Source organism: Canis lupus, chromosome 4 (assembly GCF_003254725.2).
Source record: "Canis lupus dingo isolate Sandy chromosome 4, ASM325472v2, whole genome shotgun sequence".
In the NCBI taxonomy this organism is placed as follows: Eukaryota; Metazoa; Chordata; class Mammalia; order Carnivora; family Canidae; genus Canis; species Canis lupus.
In genome coordinates this window covers 4,401,995-4,425,544 of record NC_064246.1, presented here as the reverse complement: position 1 = coordinate 4,425,544, position 23,550 = coordinate 4,401,995, and the positions used below count along the sequence as shown (strand labels likewise).

The 23,550-nt window shown below is 44.9% G+C and overlaps 1 protein-coding gene across 6 annotated transcripts in view; it reads right to left on the bottom strand.

Annotated features, from left to right (window-relative positions):
- GNG4 (G protein subunit gamma 4) overlaps positions 1 to 23,550 on the bottom strand; it is an 80,620-nt gene that overhangs the window by 31,169 nt on the left and 25,901 nt on the right. The window contains exons 1-4 of one of the 6 annotated variants that reach the window (XM_025448556.3): positions 22,605 to 22,625; positions 6,645 to 6,758; positions 4,537 to 4,742; positions 1,703 to 1,811 (exon numbers count right to left, since the gene is read on the bottom strand). In XM_025448556.3, the coding sequence (XP_025304341.1) occupies positions 1,703 to 1,801 (99 nt within the window). In that variant the 5' untranslated portion in view covers positions 1,802 to 1,811; positions 4,537 to 4,742; positions 6,645 to 6,758; positions 22,605 to 22,625. Of the gene's footprint in view, positions 1 to 1,702; positions 1,812 to 4,536; positions 4,784 to 6,644; positions 6,759 to 22,604; positions 22,626 to 23,550 lie in introns of those variants that run through there. The other 5 variants (XM_025448553.3, XM_025448554.3, XM_025448552.3 and 2 more) reach the window with 5 other exon arrangements.

Below are 23,550 nucleotides of genomic sequence, written 5' to 3'. Positions count from 1 at the left end.
GTCCCCGGCTCCACACTTCATCATCTGGATGCTCCGTACCTATGTACCTGGCACCCTCAAGCTGTCCAAAGTGGCTTTTGCAGCACAACCTGCAGCTCTTCTGTCAAGTCCAGTTGCTGGAAATGAGCCCTGCTTAGCTTGCACTGGCCCCCTCTTCCCCTCCCATATCACTTCAGAACTAACTACCAGCTCCTACCTCCACAAGGCCTCTGAGCAATATAAGGGGGCAGCCCTGTGTGTTTGTATCCCAGCACCACGGCTAGGGCAGAGCAGGTTTGCAGGCATCTTTATCAAAAGGGCAAGTCTCTAGGGGCACCTGGGTGGCTCAGTCAGTTGAGCAACTAACTCTTGGTTTTGGCTCAGGTCATGATCTCAGGATCTTAGGCCTGAGCCCTGCATTGGGCTCTGCGCTCAGTGTGGATCTGCTGGAGATGATCTCCCCCTCTCTCTCCCTCTGCTCCTTCCCTGCTCACTCTCTCTCTCTCTTTCACTTAAAAAATAAAATAAAATCTTAAAAAAAAAGAGTCTCCCCACCATCCTCATCCTCTCAGCAAATGCTTGTCCTGTGTATCTCATTCTTAGATTCATTTCTGTACTATTGGGGCTCTCCCTCCTTTAGAATTGTTTGGTTCCTTGCTCTTTCCTCTCACCTAGAGATCAAGGAGTGATGTCTAATATATAGCTGGTATCAATACAGGCAAGATGGAGATCCTGAGTATAAGTGGCATACTCATGCCAATGTGTATCACACTGCATCCCCTCCTTGCTTCATATATCATTATGTCACTGTGCATGCTTACTGTCACCTTGGATAGCTAGAAACTCCAAAGCCTCAGGGGAGGGAATGACTGTCCTGACAGAGGCAGGAGCTGGTACTCTCTGGCCATAACTTCTGCATGAAGGCAGGTCTCAGCGATGGGAAGCCCGTGAAGGCCTGTTTGCTCTGCCAGCAGGAGGCTTTAGGAGGCACCCACTGCCCCCATGCAATCTGTCTTTTTTGAATCCCAGATGCTTGGGTGAGACCCCTGGTGTTGTGTGCCCAAGGCCCATTGGCCTTGAGACTCCTGCTGTTAGGCTCCTGATGGGGTTCCAACTCTATCACAGCTGATGAGCCTAAATGGCATTTCAGGGCCACATGTTTTGCCTGGCCCCCTGCCTGCTCGTAAGTGGCATCTGGAGACTAGGTGATTTCATCTTGCCTCAGCCTTCCCAGCATGAAGAGATCTACACTCATCAGTGAAAGAACATGGTGGGAAATGACTGGCACCTTTCTTCACTTTTCCCATAGGAACATTTGACAAACACAGTGCACGGTTCAATGCTCCACTCCCAACAGCATCCCTGTCAAAATACCCAACATTGCCTAACCTCGACGTCACTGGATTGGGCAGAAAAACTATGATTGATCTCGCTGTTAAACCCTCTTGCTTATTGGCATGACAACAGAGCTAAATAGAGCTGGGATGAATATGAGTCTATTTTTGGCAACTCCTTACGGAATTCATGCACACTGTGTATTTTGCATCATTTGAATCCTTGAGCACACTTGGAATTTGGATGCAAACCCTCATTTGTAAATGTTACAGCTGCCAAGGTTGGCTGGCAGCTCTGCTGGGTGACGTGTTAACTCTCAGAAGGAAACAGGAGGAGTGTTGTGAGCTGGGTTTTGGTCAGAGGGTAAGGCTGACTCGTGCATGCTTACCTTCACCCTGTCCATACAGGCTTCCATCTTCAGCTGCTCTACAGCCTTCCTGGCTTGGGAGATGCTAGTGGTGCTGTTGTTGGACATGACTTCTTTCATTCTGCTGCCCCTGAAACAAGCAAAGGTGAAGAACTGGAAGTGCTGCTTCCAAGGTGAGGAGGACTCTGGCTTACCTTGATCCCCTCTCATGCCCCCTACAGCTTCTCTGTCTGAACCAGGGAGCATTTGTATGTGAGCCCTCCTGGGACCAGAGAAAGAAATGTTTCACTAGAGTGAGGGAAGCGTGACCTCAGATTTACATTTAGCAAGACTTTCTCAGCTGTAGGTAGAGGGAGTGGAAGACACCTGATGGCCCCAGTGGTACTTTGCTACCCCTGTGACCATAGGTAACACCTTGACTTCTGTGTAGTACTTTTTTTAAAGATTTTATTTATTTATTCATGAGAGACACAGAGAGAGGCAGAGACATAGGCAGAGGGAGAAGCAGGCTCCTTACAGGGAGCCCGATGGGGCACTCAATCCCCAAACCAGGATCATGCCCAGAGCCAAAGGCAGACACTCAACTGCTGAGCCACCCAGGTGTCCCTTCTGTGTAGTACTTTGTTAGGAACAAATAATTTTCCTACACGTTTGTTCATTCACTCTTCTAGGAGCCTCTAGTTGCAAAACATATTAAGTTCTGTTTTGTAAGTAAGGAAAGTACAAAACTCAGAGAAATTAAGACAATAGCTAAAGATCTTACAGCCAAACTGCAGATCTAGAACCCAGACTCAAAGCTTTGAAGCCCAGCGAAGGAGGGTTCTTTCCATAGTTTCAAATGGCCCCCCAACAACCTACTGCTGTAAGTACTGTGTTTCCCTTGAAAATAATTGCTTTATTATTAATTTTAACTTGCTCTAATTCCAAAAATCTTAGACTCTAGGCTGAGAGTTTGTTTTTAAACAATAACACACACACACACACACACACACCCCTATCCCAAGCATTGATATATTTTTTCTAGAAGAAGCAAGAAATTCTCCCTGATGTGACATGGAATCATGCCACATGACTAAGAAAAGAACAGTGTAATGCTAACTGTTCCACAAGCAACCATAGATTTCCACATAGATGCCGTAGGTTTCAGTTGCCCCCGTCTAATGACAAACTATTTGGAAGGGGCCCAATCATTCAGTCTGAGAGCCGAAAATGGGTCACACAGGGGGCAGTAGCTTCCAAAGGCACACAGGGAAACATGAGGAGGCTAAGCCGTATGTTGGTGCACAGGCCACGTCTGTGGGGTTTTCACATATGTGCAAACTCTGTGGTCCAGGCGAGACATGGTGGCGGCTTCACATGCCCACATGCAACTTTTTGAAATCTCTTATTATTAGATACAGAAAAGCTGCCTAAATCAGAGTCTAGTAGGTGTGTGTTCCTGTCTTGGTTGGGAACTTCTACTCAATGACAAAAGGAGAATCATGAATAGTTGGCGCTTGGAAACCCTGGGGTCTCCTACACCCCACCATGGAGAGTCGTGCGTGCATTTCTGCATGTGTATTCAGGTATATATATGTCCCTGTGTGTGTCCTCTTGCCTGAGGTGCCTGCCCTGTGCCCAACCATGTGTGCGTGGCTGTGCCTCTATGGATGTGAATGTTTATGTACACCCGTATGCCTGTGTGTCCATGCAAAAGGAAGGAGGAGACAGTCTAGTTCCCAACCCTCTGCGGCCTGATGGAAGTCAAAGAGGAGCCAAAAATCACTGCCCTCAGATCCTGAGCTTCCCTTCCCATTCCAGAACTCATCCTTCTCTTTCCTCATCATTGGCTTTGGGCTTTTAGGAGTTGGGGAGGTCGCTGAAAGGGGGGCACAGGGATGGCTGAGGAGAAGGCAGCTGAAGGCAGGGTCACCAGGAGTGAAGAAGGAAGACTGGGGGAGGAAGATGGGGGGGGGCGGCTCTGCACTGTAGGGTGGGGGTGGCTGTGAGGGTGTATAAGTGGGAGGAGGCATGCCTTTCAGGAAATGTTACCAGCAGAGCCAGAGCCTCATCAAACCTGGAGCAGCCCTTTCCCTCCCTCCAGCCCCTGGATTAAGAGCACCCTGATCCCACCCAACTATTTTCTCTTTCTTCCCCTGTTTATAAAGAGGTGCACATTTTCAACATACTCCACTCTTCAACGCAGGGAGAGAACTCTGGCTGATTGCTTAATATTTGGAAAAGATCCCCCTTTGCCAGGTCTGGCTTCTTGTGTCCCAAAGACAGAATAAGCTGGTAGGGTGGGGACTCCTACATCTGAGATGCAGGGACTCTTAGCCCTGCCACATCCTCTCTGGAAGCCCCTCCGCCTCCTTGGTCATATCTCCTGGGTCCCCTCCAGACCATGTCTGTCCACATCTGCAGTAGCACCTCTGATCACAAACTTCCGAGCCTTCCTCGCTCACTCCCTTACTCCCTCTCAGCCTCAAAGTACCATGTCCCCAGTGCCACACAGTGCCATGGTCAGCCTTGTGGACAATCCAACTCATGGCCACTCACTTTCTCTCAAGACTTGTGTCTTTCCTGCCATATCAGTACAACACTGTCCCTGCTCCACTCACATAAAAGGGCTGCAAGGTGATGCTGAAGAAACCACCCATGTACTGGCACTGGTGCCATTACATACAGTCAGCCTTTGCAGGTCCTCAGAGCTGCCTGCTATCCCACCCCTTTCCCCGGTCACCCCTCATTTTCTTTCTTTGTCAAGGTTCAAGAGGAGAAGTCTTGTCTTTGGCTGCCTTGATTGAATAAGTCTTGCCATATTGGCCACTGGGGACTGAGCAGGGCAACCCACCCAAGCCCCAAGCTGGATGTACCTTGGACAGTCCACCTCTGATCCTCGAGCCTGGGAGAACACCTTCTTCACAGTTTAGGCCACATCTGTCAGGTCCTCCGGCACTTTGGCTAGAAGAATCTCCTCATCCAAGGCTGATACTTCACGTTTGGTGGGCCTGTCCTCCTCAGGCTCTGCCCTATCACTCACCCCTCTTCCTCCTGTAATGTTGGTATCTCTGGGTACCATCTCCTCAGCATATAAAAATATATTTATGTCTTTTTCATCACCTTTAAATAGATAACAATAAAACAAAAAACCCTCATTCCTCCTAATCTCTGCTCTTACTCAAGAAAGAAGGGATAACTACAGATGTCCATGAAAGGACCCCTTACATAGCACATCATGGAAATGCCAAAAATAAGGAGAGAGCACTCTTCATGGGACACAGGATGACAAGCCTGCTCCATTCCACTTCCTCTGTCTGTTCTGCTGCTCCTCAGCCCTGTCAGACCTCCTCTTACAGGAGTCATCAGTGACCCCGTAATGGTTTCATATCTGTATGTTCATGTGCTGTCTCCATCCAAGTGGCTGGTAAGGTTTCGCACAGCACAGGTACCCAGGACCTGAATTGTGACCCCCACCCCAGACCTGGACATCTGTAGTTCACAACCTCCTGAGGTGATTCTGGCACAGGCCACAGGTGGAGAACCATGGCTGGCTGTCAATCACTTCTACTCTATTGTTCCTTTGTGTTCACCAAATTACCTTGAGAGCTATTCCTTGCATTTTCAGGACTCTCTAAATCAGCCCTTTAAAAAATTTAATCAGTGTGTGAATCCCTGGGGATCTTGATAAACATAGGTTTTGATGGAATGGGTTAGGGTGTGGTCCAAGAGTGTGCATTTCTACTCAGTTCCCAAGTACTGCTGGTCCATGAGCCACACATTGAGTAGCCAGGCTCCGAATCACTGAATGGTACACTGGAAGGGAACTTAGAGGTCCAGGTCCGATCCTCTTACTTTTTACATGAGGAAACATATTCAGGGAGTAAGTAATTTGATTTTGTTGAGCTCCTTCGTGGAAGTGGAAGGAAGCATTTTCCTAGTGTGGCTCCCAGCCTGTCGCCCCTCTTGGGCCTAGTAAGGTGTTTGGGGCAAGAATAGGGTATCCCCCTTTCACCTGGTCTATCCTGCTCTCCCAAGACAGACTTCATCCCTCAAGTGATCTTGAACTTTACCTAACTTGGGACTGAGATGGCAGGGGAGGAGGCAAGACAATGCAGGGAGACTAACTGGCGCTTTTGCCAACTGGAGCTAACAGCAACCGATGACCTGCAGGAAGGTTCATGAGGCCCTCCCCCCAACTTGGCCAGGTAGCTCTTAGGTTCCACCTGAATAACATCTCTGCCCTTTTGAGGTTATCCAGACACTGTACTTGCACATGAACCAATGGATGTCTCTCCACATGCATAAGTGTGGATGTACACTCCAACTTGACCCATTCAGAAAAATGGCAGCAGAGACAAAGTAGAGATGGAATGAATGGAATGAAGCTAACCATGCACACTGACTCACGCCTCTCAGTTTTTTTTTTTTTTTCCCTGCCTCTCCGCTTTTGAGAAGATGAGACAGAAGGGAAAATGAGCCAGCTACTCCAAGCAGGGGCTCTGTCACTGCCCAGGTCAGACAGTCCTTTCTTCTTGGGCACATGGGAACCCACTCACCCACAGACAGGTTTCACAGGGAAAGTCTTACAGGCTGTGCCCTGTGCATAACTCATAGTGGGGTGGGGAGCATGGGCAGTGCGAGGTGTACACAGCTTGGTTTCCCAGTGCAGATCCAGCAGCACATGGAGATGGCTCAGTTCTCCTCTCCCATGTCCCCAACAGGGAGCACATCCACTCACATGGGGGATGATGTGAGGTGGCGGGCAACTTGTAATACAGACTTCATAAGGGCTTAGGTCTGCTGTGGAACATGGAGAGGGTGACAGGATGGGAACAGCTGCTAGAAGAAAGAGTGTGAGGACCTGGTCACACATCAAGGACCCTGACAGCCCAGCCTCCCCACAGGCCCACACATGTACCGCTGGCAGACACTTGGTCTCCAGAGAGAACCCACTCTTGGAAAGAACACATCACTTCCTCACCTGCTGAGAGGCGGCACAGTGACAGGCTTGGGCAGGGGACAAGTTGGTGGCAGTAGGAGCAGCTGACGGTCGTCAGACGAGAGACTGATTCGAGGATCCTCCTTTGAGGCTCACCTGAAAGCACAACCATAGTTGGGTTGGCAGGTGTGGCAGAAGCCACCTGTGCCCCAGGCCCACCCAGCTCTCAGTGGCCTCACCACCTCAGCAGCTGTCTCGGCGAGCCCATGGACTCTCGTATCAGGCCACATGGGAGATGGGGAGCCACAGGCAGAAAAAGGAGCCCTGATCTGACACAGGAACATCTGGAGGCCATAGGCTGCCCTTCCTGGCCTGAACATCGCTCCCAGCCGCACACACCATCCCACTTCCTGCCAACCTCTGCCAAACACAAACCTTTTAGATGTCTTTTCTTATTATAAAAAGCTAGACCAATTGTAGAAAAAATGTGAATATAGAGAAAATTACAGTAAAGAAAATAAAAATCAGTGATAATGCCTTTTCCCAGAATTGACCACGGTTAACATTATTCCTATGCATATTAGAAATAAGCTGATTCCAACCAAAGGACATTTAGCACAGAAGAGATGACTTGATCGGGTGGCTTTAAAGCCTTCTTTAAAGTCAGGGACTCTCCACAGAGAGACAAGACAAATAGCTTGTTGCCTCCCTCCTCTGGAGAGACTGATTCTGGGGCAATTGGTGCATCTCCCAGGGGTTTCTTGAACATCTCACCCTATAACATCCATTTTTGGGGAATCCCAGGGACCCTGCAGCAAAAATAAAGGGTGGACTTCAGGGAATGATGTGAGAAGTTGTGCTCAGTGCATTTTCCCTAGCCTACTCCGGAGGGTCCTGCACTTCCCCACTGTGAGTTTCCTTCACCCCCACCATCTCTAGGTAAGTCCTAGAGAGGAGGCCTGCTGGCCTGCAGGGGCAGAGCCTAAAGCCTGCCACCTCAGCAGGTGATTTTAAAGCAGGGCTCCAGGAGTCTTCCCTGCCTGCACTTTGGACAAACATGAAGCCCTGGGGGGAGAGGGTGGGGCTGGTAAACAAGCCGTCAGACCAACCCAAGTCCCCCTCCATGCCCTGACCTCTGCTTCCTTCAGTTATCTAATTTTGTTCTAAAGTCAGATGTGCCCAGGAGAATGCTCTCTACTCTTAGTGTCTTCATCCTTAAAAGAAAGGCAGAAAACGTTCCTCTGAGCGGGTGTCACATCACAGTTTCCCACAAATGTCCTGTAATAAATGCCACAAATGGGGGAGGGCGCCTGGGTGTCTCAGTTAGGCATCTGCCTTGGGTCATGATCTCTGGGTCAGATCATGATCTCCAGGTCCTGGGATCAAACCCCACATTTTGGTCCCTGTTCAGCGGGGAGTCTCCTTCTCCCTCTCCTTCTGCAGCTCACCCTAATTGTGTGTGCGCTCTCTCTCTCTCTCTCTCTCTCTCTCTGTCAGATAAGTAAATCTTTAAAAAAATGTCACAAATGGGACGAGAAAAGCTAGGAGAGAACCAGACGATACACAGATGACGCTGATGTTTGCTTTATGAACTAAATATTTTGTCACTGGACACATCCTGACTTAGAGTCTAAGGCTTCGTGTGGCAAATTCTCTTGCTTGGCTCCATGAAAAAGGGATCCCTGATCACAGAAGTTTGAGCCACAGCCGTTGTTTTGCTCCTCCCTCTGGAGGGCCATGCAGCACACTAGCACAGTAAAGACTCTGAGGAGTCCTGCAGTAGAAGCAGCCCTTTTACTCAGCCCCACCACTCCCCAAATGGTTGATTCAGGAACACCCCAGGTTTTATTTTTGTTTTTTAATGAAATGATGTATCTCATTCTTTTCCATCACACCCTGGGGTCAACAGACCCATTGACACAAGTGGCTGCACCAGCTCTGGCTGCCCAGAGGGCTGATAGGATGGAGAAGAGGCCTTGTACCGTTCCCCAGGCTCCTGCTGCTCCCCAGCCCATTGTGGGAAGGTCTACCTCTACCTGCGACCCCTAAACCAGCTGCTATCAGAACCCCTGGCGAGGGGAGGGGGTGCGGGGTAGACCACTAAGGACTGACTGTCCTCCACTTCCATGACCCTGGGCTGTTTTCTTTCTGGGCCCCCTGGGGATTCTGACACCTCAAGTTCTCCAACCACTGCCCGAGTCCGTTGGTTCTGAGACTTTACTGTGCATCTGCATCATCTGGGGCGTTTAAAGGTGAGATGCACTGGTCACACCCCAGACCACATTGAGTCACACTGTGTGACTTCCCAGGTGATCCTGAGGTGCAAGCCACATGTGGAAAGACCTGGCTCTAGTCTGTGTCTATACTGGTGCTTGTGAAACTCTGCTGTATGTGTGATTCATGCAGATCTCAGACTCTCACTCAACAGATTCAGGTGGGCCTGAGATGGCGACCTGCCTTAGTAGCCTGGGAGCTTGTTACAGATACAGAATCAGGTCCCACCCAAACCCCTGGAACTGAATCTGCATTTTAATCTGAGTGTAAATTAGACTTGGAGGTGCTCTGTGCTGGAGCAGGGGGGCCCACTGCCACTTTATGCAGGGACTCTGAGCCCAAGGTGAAGAGACTTTATTGAAGACACAGGAGTCAATAGGTGGGGGATGGGAGAGTCGCTATTCTCCTGGCCCTCCTGTTATTCACTCTCCTGCTCAGCTTTTGTGCTGCTCCTTTCAGTGACTTAGTTGATTCTGGTAGTTCTTGGAGAGACCATACATTACAAAAAGACTATTAATTTCTCCGTGTCCACTTGGCATCTGCATAGCATTTTCCATTCAATGCTTGGGGCATATTTCAGAAGTCAACCCACCAACTTGCTCTGGGCCCCAGGAGGAGCTTTAGGAACCTTCCCAGATTCACTGCTGTTTCTTAAGTGAGACAAATTATTAGTGCTAATAGGAACTTAGCTCCTGATTGGCTTCCTTGATCTGTTACTGAAAAACGCTGCCTCTTAACAGCACTAAATATGCTGCCATGATGTTTTCAAAAGCCCTCCTGCCCCCCAAACAGAAAAAAGTATACTCACCTGTAAACAAAATGCTGTAATCTCATTGTGAAACTCTAGAAAGATCCACCACGTGGCCACAGCTGTCTGGGAGGTCCTCAAGGGCAGAAACTGGTTTTACTAATGTCTGTGTTCCCAGGACTAACCCAGGACAGGCCCGCTGTCCATGTTCATATAAACACGATTCACCTATGCATGAAAGAACTAACTAGGGCTTCATAGCAATGGTGTTAATTAATACTCCATGACTGCTGTTGTTTCAATTCTTTTTTTTAATTAAGATTTTACTTATTTATTTGACAGAGAAAGAGAGAGAGAGAGAGAGAGAGAGTGCATACACAAGCAGGGGGAGCAGCAGAGGGAGAGGGAGAAGTAGACTCCCACCTGAGCAGGGAGCCTGATATGGGGCTCCATCCCAGAACCCTGGGATCATGATCTGAGCTGAAGTCAGATGCTCAACCATCTGAGCCATCCAGGTGCCCCTATTGTTTCAATTCTGAAATGGAGCTAATTCAGCATCCAGTTGTGAAATGTAGTGACCTGAAGTCATACATATTTGCTGGTGGTATGGTGCTGGGCCTTGAGGAACCAAGATCATAGTCTCTATTCTCAGAGCTTATAGTCTGCTGGGGGTGTTGCACATTGTTCATACAATCGTGCTGATGAATGTATTCTTATACACAGAGGCACACAATTCATAGTGGGTATATAACCAAAGAACTTGACTTGACCTGGTGGTGGTTGGTTTCTATGAGAAATTCTGAAGCTATAAGGAGGAATGAGACTTGCCTGCCCTCACAGAGCTCAGTGTCTGAGGGGGAGAAGGCGAGTAACTAATGGTCATGGTGTAGTAAGTGTAAGTGGGGCTGAACCCATTCCCTCCTTTTCTTGTAATATGTAATTGTGGCCCATTGTGAGGGGAAGATGGAAGAGCAGGAAGATCCTGAGCTTACCTCCTCCCACGGACACACCATGGCTACAACTACACATAGAGAACTCTCTCTGATGATGACCTGAAGACCGATAGAACAGATCTTCCACAGCTAAAGACATAAAGAAAACGTCACATTGAGACAGGCAGGAGAGGCAAGAGATGTGGTCTGATCAAGAACCACACCCCAGGCCTGGTGACCCACAAGCAGGAAGGATATCACAGGCACACAGGTCCTCCCAGAGGAGCGAGGATTTCCAGCCCCACATTGGGCACTCCCTGCCTCAGGAATCTGCACTGCCAAGAAGACAAGTCCTGATACATCTGGCCTTGAAAGTCAGCAGGGCTTAGCTCTGGGAGACCTGAAGTGCTAAAGGCAACCATGACTCTGCCGTTAAATCTCTCACTCTGAGAACCAGCACTTTGAAAAGTGCCTGGGTTATATGTGAAGGAGATTTATTGACTAATTTTTGGGTATGCGCCAGAGGGACAGGGATCTGTAGGAATTTTCTCCAAGAATGAAGTGTTGGCAGGTGGCATTTCTTGCCCTCCTTCAACCTAAATGGCAGCAAGAGAAAAGAAAACAGTGCAAGGGAAAGCTCATAAGACTAGCAGGTGATTCTCCAGCAGAAAGTTTTTAGGCCAGAGAGTGGCATGATATCTTCAAAGTGCTAAAGGGAAAAATCTTGTAACCAAAAATATTCTACTTGGCAAGGTTATCATTCAGAACCGAAAGAGAAAGAAATAATTTTTAGAGAAACAAAAGTTAAAAGAGTTCATTACCACTAAACTGGTCTTTTAAGAAGCATTAAATTATAGGGATCCCTGGGTGGCACAGCGGTTTGGCGCCTGCCTTTGGCCCAGGGCACGATCTTGGAGACCCAAGATCGAATCCCACATCGGGCTCCCGGTGCATGGAGCCTGCTTCTCCCTCTGCCTATGTCTCTGCCTCTCTCTCTCTCTGTGACTACCATAAATAAAAATTAAAAAAAAAAAAGAAGCATTAAATTATAAAAGCATTCTTTAAGGAGAAACAAAAAGGCCATAACTAGAAGTAAAAAAAAATGAAGGAAAAAAATGTCAAATATATAAAACATGGAGTGGGGAGAAAAACGTAGTGCTTTTAGGATGTGTTTGAATTTAAGCAACCATCAACTTAAAACGGTTTGCTGTATCTCTGCAGGGTGTTACATATAAACCACATGTAACCACAAATCAAAAACCTATAATAGATGTACAAAAAATAAGGAGAAAGGAATCTGGGTATAAAACTAAAGAAAGTCATCAAATCATTAGGGAGGAGAGCAAGAGAAGAAGATAGGAAAAGAGAAGATCTACAAAAGCAATCATAAAACAAGAAACAAAATGGCAATAAGAACATAACAATCAACAATTATTTTTTTTCAACAATTACTTTAAATGTAAATGGACTAAATAGTCCAATCAAAAGACAAAGAGTAGGTGAATGGATAAAAAGTCCAAGTCTCATTTATATGTTGCCGACAAGAGACTGACTTTATATCTAAAGATACATGTAGACCCAAAGTGAAGAGATATAGAAAGATACTTCATGAACTGGAAATGAAAAACAGCTGGAGTGGTAATACTTGTATTGCACAAAATGGACTTCAGAACAAAAACTGTAAGAGACAAAGAGGTACACTAGGTAATGTTAAAGGGATCAATTCAACAAGAAAATTTAACAATTGCAGATATCTATGCACCCAACATGAAAGCTCCTAAATACACAAAGCAAATATTAATAGACACAAAGAGAGGAATTGACAGTAATACAATATAATAGTAGGGGACTTTTACATCAATGGATAGATTGTCCCAACAGAAAACACAGAAACCAGTGGCTTTGAATGACACATTAGACCATGTGGACCTAACAGATACATACAGAACATTCCATCCCCAAAAAGCAGAATACACGTTCTTTTCAAGAGCACATGGAACATTTTCCAGAATAGATCATGTTAGGCCACAAAACAAGTCTGAAAAATTTAAGAACATTGAAGTCATTTTAAGTATCTTTTCTGACCACAATGCTAAGAAACTGAAATCACAAGTTTCCTGGGAAACAGGAACACATAGAGGCTGAACAACACACTACTAAACAACCAATGGGTCAATGAGAAAATCAAGGAGGAAATTAAAAAAAAAAACAAAACCTTGTGATAATTGAAAATGAGATCACAACATTCCAAAAACTTTGGGATGCAGAAAAGCAGTCCTAAGAGGAAGTTTATAGAGAAACAAGGAAAATCTGAAATAATCAAATTTACACCTCAAGGAACTAGAAGAAAACTAGAAGAAAAAAAAAAACAACCCCCCCCCCCAAAAAAACCAACAAAGTTCATGTTAGTAGAAGGAAGGAAATCAAGATCAGAGCAGAAATAAAGGAAATAGAGACTAAAACAAACAAAAAACAGTAGAAAAGATCAACAAAACTAAGAGATGTTTCTTTGAAAAGAGAGCCACACTGATAAACTGTAAGCCAGACGCCTTAAGAAGAAATGAGAGGACTCAAATAAGTAATTGGACAGAGAAGTTGCAACTGGCATCACAAAAATACAGAGGATTATAAGAGACAACTACAAAAAGTTATACACAAACAAACTGTACAATCTAGAAGAAATAGACAAACTCTTAGAAACATTCAACCTTCCAGGGCTGAATCAGGAATAAATAGAAATCTGAACAGATTATTATTAGTAATGAAATTGAATTGGTAATCAAAACTCCTAACAGAAATAAGTGCAGGACCTAATGGCTTCACAGGTGAATTCTATCAAATGTTCAAAAAAGAGTTAAGAACTATTCTTCTCAAAGTATTAAAAAAAAAAAAATGGAAGAGGAAGGAAAACTTCCAAATTCATTCTAGGAAGGTAGCATTTATCTCATACCAAAACCAAAGACTTAAAAAAGAAAGAGAACTACAAGCCAATATCCCTGATAACATAGATGCAAAAATCCTCAACAAAATATTAGCAAACTGAATTCAACAATACATTATAAAGATCACTCACCAAGATCAAGTGGGATTTACTGCAGGCATGTAAGGATGGTTCAATATTTGTAAATCAACATGATACACCACATTACCAATATGAAGGATAAAAATCATATGATCATTTTAGCAGATGCAGAAAAAGCATTTGACAGAATTCAATATCCATTCATGATAAAAGCTTCAAAATACGTTCAAATCTTGACACAAAGGTATCAAGAAAAATTTAAGAAGTTCTATTTGGAAAACCAAATATGAGGTGAGGATTATTTACAGCGAGGATTCCACCTTATGAAGCCATGTTCACTTCTAGGGGTTTAATTTTTATGGCCACAGACTGGTAGGTGGGCCTGTCAGATCCCACATGTCCCCACAAAACAGCTCACTGAAGAGAGAGCCCAACACACACCCCTGGATCACTAGCCACACTTTGGTCTTGAGTCACTATTTCCAACATTGCACGGTACATATCATGCAGATTTGCTCTTTGGTCCAATCCCCACACGTTAAGGGGGCTACAAGTAGAAATGTAAGGATATCACTGTTTTTACCCTAAAATCTAAAATCCTGTTAGATAGTAAGCCCTTAAGGTGGCACTGCTTTGGGCTTAAAAGCTGAGGAGAGGTTCTCCTGGTGTCCACAGCAATCATTTATTCAACATACATTGGTTTTGAATTGCCAAAAAGATTTTATGTATTCAGTCAAACATGTTGGAGTGCCCCCCAATAATGGAGCTTCAAAACAAGAGACATGATTGGAGGAGAGATCTTTTACCTGAAAAGTCATAACTACTGTAGTAGCAAAGGCCAGGTTTTCTGTACATGTAGAAGCAAAAAATGGTACTTTAGCCTCCCAAGAGAAATCTTGCTTTTTTCTCACAGTCATGCCAGGGTAGAGCTGAATATCCTGACTCCTGAACAGAAAATCAGGTGCTGTCGCACTGGGCTGCACTGGGAACATGGTCCCCTCTGTCCCTTTGGTCCCCTCAGCTGGGACAAGGCCATGGCCATGCCCATCCAGCTTGAACCACTCTGCAACTTAAACACTGTGATAGTTCAGCTTGATGCATTTTACTATCTGGGTCTCCATTACTCAGTTTATATCTTGATTGCCTGATAGTATCTTCCTGATATAACAGTTCATCACACCGAGGCTAATCCAGCACAAGAATAAGAACTTTTAGCATGGCACATGCTGTAACAGACCTGAGGGGCAAGTGGATCCTCAGAAGAGTATTCTGGTCTGAACGAAGCTGGAGCCTGCTGGTCACCAGCCACAGGTGACTGCCCTCCTTATCTGGCCCTGACTAAAGTCAAGAAAATTAGAGAAGGTTGGCAGACCAGCTGTTATATTTAAGGGCATTTGACTAGTTATTTGACAAGGTAGTGCAGAATAAACAGAAAAAGAGAACCCAGGTCCATCTTCCATGTGACCCTTAATACTTCCCACTCTCTCATCTACATGGTTATCCCCAGACATTTGTTTCCTTGACCTTGCAGATAGTCTAAAAATTTTATTTGGCAGGAACAAGCACTAAAAAGTCTAAAAGTGCTCTGTTGCTTTTATATCAGCCATCATAGAGTATGAAATTCTTTTTCTGCCTGCCGGATTAAACATTCATTACTCAAACTAGACCATGCCATTGACCAGTGTGAATACAGTGAAGAACAAAGACTCAAGTCCTGTGTGTGGGATCTTATAGTATATAACGAGACACTTTTCATTTTTTCTCAGGGCGACTCTACTGAAGTGTGTGGGTCACTGCACCAATGAAGAGGCCATTTAGAGGTGATGTGGCTGGGCCAGTTTACTGGCTTCCTAGGATTGCCATAAGAAATTACCACAAACTTGGTGGCTTGAAAACTCATTATTATTTATTCTCATAGTTCTGGAGGCTAGCAGTTTGAAATTAAGACCATGTTAGGACCATTAAGACCATGCAGGGCCATGTCCTTTTTGAGAATATTAGGAAGAGAATCTTTCCTCTTCTTTTCCTGATCTTGGGGCTCCCAGCAATCCTTGGCATTCCTTGCTTATAGAGACATGACTCCAATCCCTGCTCCCATCTACACAACCCCCTCCCCCTCCGTGTTTCTGTGTCCTCTCCTTTTCTTCCAAGGGCACCAGCCATATACTGGATATAAGGCCTTCCCTAATCCAGGACGACCTCTAACTAATGACATTTGCAAAGACCCTATTTCCAGATATAACCACATTGTGAAGTTCCAGGTGGGTAGGAATGGGGCGGGGGCACTATTCAACCCAATCTGACCATGACCAAAAGATTGTGGCTATAGGACTGTGATCATTTCTATGAAGCAACATAAATTTTGCTCTTTGTAAGACCTGTTAGAAAACACCTCTCTGAGAATGGCATCGTGTTTTATGGCTATGTAAGAGAAATTCATCCTAGGGTGATAGGAACATGGGCTGAGAAACAGCCTATACAACAGAATTCATAAATTATACCCATCTCGATTTCCCCAATTTACCAATGAAATAGCTGAAGTCTAGCCAGTTATTTCCCCAAAGTCATTAAGTAGCTAATCAGTGGAGAAAAAAATATGATGAAAACCCCAGGTTGATCACCCTTCATTCATTCATTTGACTCTTACTGTGTCAGGCACAGCACTGAAGAAATGAGAGTGATTCATACATGATTGTCGCCCTCTATCTCGTGGGAGACAAATCTCACAGCAGCATATGCAGTCATAGTTTCCAGAAGTCACCACAATAGTCTAGGAAGGGTAGAGGGGCCAAAAACGAGAGGATGGATTCTTCTTGGGGTGGGCAGGATGATAAGAGGAAGAGTGGGAGGGCTTCATACTCAACCTGAGCCTGCAAAGTGACCAGGAGCCCACGAGGCAGAGGAACAGCATGTGTGAAGGTAGACAAACCACAAACAAGCCTGACATGCTCTAAACACTGCATTGTTCTTTATTTCTGGAGCCCAGGAGTGTAGGGGTCAGATCACAGAGGGTCTCAAATGCCACTCTAAGAGGGTGAGACTTGTATCAAGCAAACTTATAATCAACTGAAGGGTATTTAAGCACTTTTACATTTTAGAAAGATCACTTCAACATAGTGTGGACATAACCAGAGGTGAATGAGATAAGCAAGAGACCAGTTTGGAAGCTCCATGAGTCTAGATGAGAGACTCCCTGTGTGCAGTTGAAGCTCTGGCAAGGAGAGGAGATGGAGGGTGATAGAAAGTTGGTACTAGGATGGAAGTATAAAGAGGATGACATTAGGATTTGAACGTTGGGGAAGGTGGGGAAGGAAGGCGCCTGGCCCACTGTCAAGGAGATGGTGTCAGGCCACTCACCAGGCTCAAGAAGAGAAAGGAGGGCTTGCAGATGTGTGCAGTGAGTTCATGTGGGGTAGTCTGCGTTTAGGGTGACCGTAGGACACCAAAGAGAACATACCCAGCAGACAGGCAGGCTGACAGGGATATAGCTTAGAAGTGACTTTGAGCTGAAGTGGGAGAATTGTAACTCATGACTATTATGGGGCACCAGAAGTCGACTTATGGAAGCCTCAGAGGAGGTGGGAGCATGAGTCACAGGGCAGGGCCAGGTGAAAGCCTTGGCTCAGACCTGCATGGCAAGGCTGGGCAGAGGAAGGAGACCCCATGCTCATCTCTGTTCTGTTTCTTTGCTCTTCAGTCTGTATTTTCAGAATTACAGAAATAAAAGATTCAATACTGATAAAACCAATAAATTACTGGCTGCAGCCAAGATCAAGATGGCTGGGAGATGTGCTGTTCTCCTTGAGAATGCCTAGGCTGGTGCTGACTCCCACCACCCCACTGGGGGCCCTGATATAATTCTGGCCCCCTCAGCCCCTTTGCCAAATATGCAATCATGATCAACCAGGCCATGCCCTACAACTATCTGGTGCTCCTCTGAGATGATGGGAGTATGCCCTGCATGCCTAGGCAGCCCCTGGGGCCCTCAGGGTCCAAGCTCACAGTGGCTGAAGAAATTGAGTGACCATGTCTGGGTGACAGGGAAAAGTCCCCTTCCCCTGTGGCCAATAAAATGAGAAAAGTGAAAAAAAAAAAACCCACCCCCAAACAACAAATTATTCTTTATAATTTATGGACCAAATGGCACAAAATTGCTAGGACTAAGCCTGAAGCTTCATAAAATGAAATTCTGCAGAACGGGGAAGTGACAGAGGAGCTATTGTGTCACTATAGACACCAAACTATTATGTAGTTCGTATGGAGAACAGTCTTACATGAGGCTGTTGGCCATTGCCAATGGGTAAAGTGTGGAGCTTGCTCTTGGGGAGACATCTGCCTGCAGAGGTGACCATACAGACTCTGAACTTACATATAGCTGCCCCTTGAGCACGTAGGAGTTAGGGTGTCAACCCTCCCTGCAACCAAAAATCTGCATATAACTTCTGACTCCCCACCAAATTTAATTACTAATTGTCTACCGCTGACCAGCAGCCTTATCAGTAACATAGTTAACACTTATTTTGTATCTTTTTTAAAAAAATATTTTATTTATTTATTCATAAGAGAGGCAGAGACACAGGCAGAGGGAGAAGCAAGCTCTGTGCAGAGAACCTGATGTGGGACTCGATCCCAGGACTCCAGGATCACACCCTGGGCCAAAGGCAGACGCCAAACCGCTGAGCCATCCAGGGATCCCCCACTTATTTTGTATCTTATATGTACTTTATACTATATTCTTACAACAAACTAAGCTAGAGAAAAGGAAACGTTATTAAGGAAAAGATAAGGAAGAGAAAGTATGTTTACAGTACTGTGCTATACTTAATCAGAAATAAATCCCACCAGTGGACCCTTACAGCTCAAACCTGTGTAGTTCAAGGTTTCAACTGTACACTGCATATCACAAACTATGTAGTCAAAAATGCCAACACACATTCAGTGGGTCATGCCCTTTGGGGAGAAGCAGTTCATGCCAATTTGTCTGCCTCTCCCAGCCAGATCCTCTGCACCCGTTGGCAGTTTTCAGCCATCTTGCGAGGGTTCAGGTGCAGCTTCCAGCGTCAGAGCAGAGTAGAACCAGTGGCCTATCATGAGTCTGGACATACTGCCTCTCTCCAGGAAGGTTCCTCCTGTTTCCTAGGGCAGCCCTCTGCCCTCACTCTGGTGGTTCCCCCTAATGTGGGCTTCAAATGCCATGGCCTATTTGTGCCCTCGGGAAATAGTAGTCTTGACAGACAGACTAAGCTAGCTGAAGAAGACGAGGCAGTTCCATCCTCTGAGACCAGTTCCAGGAAATACTGTTTCTAAGGACTCCAGCTGCTGGCAACTGCATTTTATCTCTTACCATTTTGTAAGACAACATTTACATTGAAATACTTGACTTTCTAAATAAATTTGCTGAGGTGACATTCACCTGACATAATGAACTATTTTGAAGTGAACTTTTAGTACATTCACGATGTTGTGCAAACACCACCTCTACCTAATTTCAGTACATTTCCATCACTCCAAAATAAAACTTCATACTCATTAAGCAGCTCTCCCCAGAGTCCCTAGCAACAACCAACCTGCTCCTGTTTCTATGTATTTGCCTCTTGTGACATGCTATATAAATGAGATAATTCAATAGGTGCTCTTTTGTGTCTGGCTTATTTCACTAGCAATAATGTTTTGGGATTACACTCATTTTGTAGCACATATCAGTGCTTCATTCCTTTCTATGACTGAATAATACTCCACTGTATGGATATACCACAATTTTCTGCTGATACTTTGATGAACATTTGAGCTGTTGGGATTACTTTTTTGACTATTTTGATTACTGCTGTTTTGAACATGCACATACATACATTTGCCTGAGTACCTATTTTGAACCATTTTACATTCCCACTAGCAATGTATGAAGGTTCCAATTTCTTGACATCCTCACCAATTTTGTTATTTTCCATTTGGAGGGTATTATCACCATCCCAGTAGGTGTGAAGTGGGACCTCACTGTGGCTTTCATTTGCATTTGCCTAATGACTACTGAACATCTGATGCCAATGTTGAGCATCTTTTCATGTGCTTATTGGCTTCATTTATTTTTTAAGAATGGTCTTAATGTGGGGTGTCTGGTGGTTCAGTTGGTTACGCATCTGACTGTTGATTTTAGCTCCGGTCATAATCTAGGGTGGCGAGATCAGATCCCGCTTTGGGCTCCATGCTCAGCAGAGTCTGCTTGGGATTCTCTCTCTCCTCTCTCTCTACCCCTCCTCTCACAACTTGTGCTCTCTCAATCTAAGATAAATAATAAAATCTTAAAAAAAGAGGATGTTAAACTTTTAAAATTTTAAAAATCTCAAGTTTATAGAAAGGTTGCAAGTACATCACCAAGATTTTTTTTCTGAACCACTTGAGCATGAGTTACCAACTTGACTCTCTATTACTCCTCAATACTATGGATCTCCAGAAAACAAGGACATTCTCTTTATATAACTACAATACCACCATCAGTCAGGAAGTTTACATTGATACATCACTATCATCTGATCCTCAGACTCCAAGTTTCATAAAAAATACCAGTAACATCCTTTATAGCAAAAGGAAACCAACTCTGAAAACACTTTGGTCTTGGATGTCAGCCTTCAGAACTGTGAGAAAATAAATTTCTTTTGTTTAAGGTGTCTACCCTGTGGTACTTTGTTTTGTTAGCCAAAGCAGACTAATACAGCTCCTCATTGGTTGCAAGATGAAAGCCAACCATATTAGTCCAGTACAACACCAAAGATTGAGCAAACAGACTCACATGATTATAATAGAACATAGACTAATCTATTTAAAAAGATAAGGACAGAAGCCCCAGCTTGCCAGCAGGACAGTGTCAGGACATCTCATAAGGAGCCCTTTAGTAGTTCTTACTGCAGTTTCTATGGCATCCAGGAGTTATTTAATTCCCAAGTGGCAGCATGGTTCAAGGAGGTGAGATCTTTATTGGGAGGGGCAAAAGACCTCTGCCCACAGAAGTAGTATCTCTTCAAAATAGCTTCCAGGTCCCCACAGAGATATGTCACTTTAAAAAGTCATCAAAACTGGAGAAAGCCCAAAGTATAGTGTCTATATTAGGTATCTGAAGTTCATTCATAACTGCTTCCAGTCCCTAAGTAATTTACCAATCAGTGGACAGTTTTACCATAAGCAATGTTGCCTGACAATATAGTTGACATACACTGTCTTATCTGGTTTCCAGGGTGTATGAGGTAGGCAGAATAATGGGTTCCTAAAGATGCTCATGTCCTAATCCCCAGAACCCATAAATATGTTATGTAATATGACAAGGAGGAATTAGGATAGCAGATGGATTTAAGGCTGCTAATCAGTTGACTTTAAAATAAGGAGGTTAGGGGTGCCTGGATGGCTCAGTCAGATGGCATCTGCCTTTGGCTCAGGTCATGATCCCGAGGTTCCAGGATCAAGCCCCATGTCAGGTTCCCTGCTCAGTGGAGAGTCTGCTTCTTTCTCTACCCTTCTCTCCACTTATGCTCTCTCTCTTATTCTCTCTCAAATAAATAAAACCTTTAAAAATAAAATAGGAAGGTTACCATGGATTATCTGAGAGGGCCTAATGTAATCACCAAGGGTCCTTATAAGAGAAAGAGGGAGGCAGGAGAGTCAGTGTCGGAGTCTGAGATTTTAAGATGCTACATTGCTAGCCAGCTTTGAAGATGGAAGAGGGCCGTGTCTCAAGGAATGTATGCAGCCTGGAGGTTGGGAAAGGAAAGAAAATAGGTTTCCCTTCAGAAAGAAACACAATTCCGCCAACACCTTAATTTTAGCCCAGTGAGACCCTTTTCAGATTTCGGACTTCCAGAACTGTGGTAATTTGTTACAGCTGCAATGCAGGTAACAGATACAGGTGGTTAACAAGGCTGGGTTCTCAGTGGGGGAAGTGGCCTGTGACACTTTCACTCACATGTGATTGATAGCTGGCCCCTCCCTCTCTCCTCCAGCCTCCCTCTGGCCCTCTCCAACTATGTTAGTCTGTTCTGGCTGCCATAACAAAGTACCACAAACTTAGCGGTTTATGCAACAGATACTTATTTTCTTATAGTTTGAGAGGCCACAAGTCCAAGGTCAAAGTGTCGGCAGGTTGGTTCCTTCTGAGGTGTCTCTCCTTGGCTTACAGATGGTCGTCTTCTTGCTGTGTCCTCACATGGTCTTCCCTCTTTGTGTGTCTGTGTCCTAATCTCCAGTCCCGCTAGAATAGGGCCCATCCACATGACCCCATTAATTACCTCTTTAAAGACCCAGTCTCCAAACAGGGTCACATTCTGTGACATTCTGAATTTGGTGGGGGACACAGTTCAGCCCATAACACTCTGCCCTCTGGATGCCTAGAATTCATGTCTTCCTTACATTGAAAAGTAAATTCCCCCTCGTCCCAACAGCCCCAAAGTCTTAATCTTATTCCAGTACTATATCTAAATCCAAAATCTCTATAAATCAAGTGAGGGTGAGACGTGAGGTATGATTTTATCCTGAGGCAAAAGCTCTACTCTAGCTGTGAACCTGTGAAATTAAACAAGTTATCTGTTTCCAAAACACAATGGTGGCTTAGGACAGACTTTTTCATGCCGAAAGGGAGAAACCAGAAAGAAGTGGTCACAGGTCCCAAGTGAGTACTTTGAAAGACAGGGTAGTGCTATAGACTATGTCAATCCCATTTTGATGTGACATTATTTCAACAGAAAAGCTATTTTTACAAGGTGGGAAGTGTCTGTCAGAGCAAAATGACACATTTGAATTTTCCATGTAACTTTTAACTGAAAAAAGGACAAATGCTGTCATATTTCAGTTCCTAGCATTATTCAAGAATAATGAATTTTCTATAAACATTCTTTAGCAAGCCACTAATTTGCACGATCCTGGAGAATTAATCTTTTAAAGAAATGACATTATTTTGTTCCTAAGTATCAGGATTTGACTTTACATCGTGTGTGTGTGTGTGTGCATGGATGAATTTATTTTCCATCTCATTTGCTTCCTACCAGATTCTTAGTAGTATGATCACATAAGCTTCCTCTGTCATCTTTGGCTCCATCACAATTCTCTTTCACCTCTAGCGACCTGTTATTCGTCTTGGTCAAGATTGCTATTTGCAAACAAGCTCCTAAACATCAAAGGAAGATTGTTAGTAAATTGTAGCTCTTGGAAAATCTGTAACACACTGCTGACTTTCCTGAACCTGGGGAAGAGCTGACTTTGAAAGTAGCTCCCAGGAGGACCCAGAGCCTGTCAATACCCAGGTGTGAGGAGCTGCCAGACTGCTGGGGAAGGAATTACCAGAGGCAGGGGAGAGCCCCACATGGCAAAGGTACCCAGGGAAATTGGTGAAAAGAATAAGGAGTGATACTTTCTGCAGGTTGATGCTGGGACCTCCATAAAGCTGCAGGCCTGCTGTCACTTCTCGTCTCTCTCTTGCTCAGGACACTACTTTTCTTTCCCACCATCCCAACCTTCTCCTGCAAACTTCTCAACTTCTTTTTCTAAAAAATACTTTATTTTTCAAAGCAGTTTGGGTTTCACAGCAAAACTGAGCAGAAAATACAGAGATTTCCCAAACCCCTCCCCTCTACACACATGCATGGCATCCCTCTAGCAGAATCCCCCACCAGGGTGGGACGTTTGTAACAATCAGTGAACCTGCACTGACCTACCATTACCAGCCAGAGCCCAGAGTTTACATTGAGGTTCACTTGGGTACTATACAATCTATGGGTTTAGACAAATGTATGATAGATCCAACCATCGTTACGGTGTCCTACAGAATAGGTTCACTGCTCTAAAACTCCTCTGAGGATCAGGCATACTTATACCTGCCACATGGCACAGTTCTGAAGCTTAAATGAGAAAGTGTGAGTGAAGGGTCTAGAAGACTTTCTGGCGGGCCCTCGGTAAGTGGCAATTATCAATACGACAGAGGCACACGGGGGC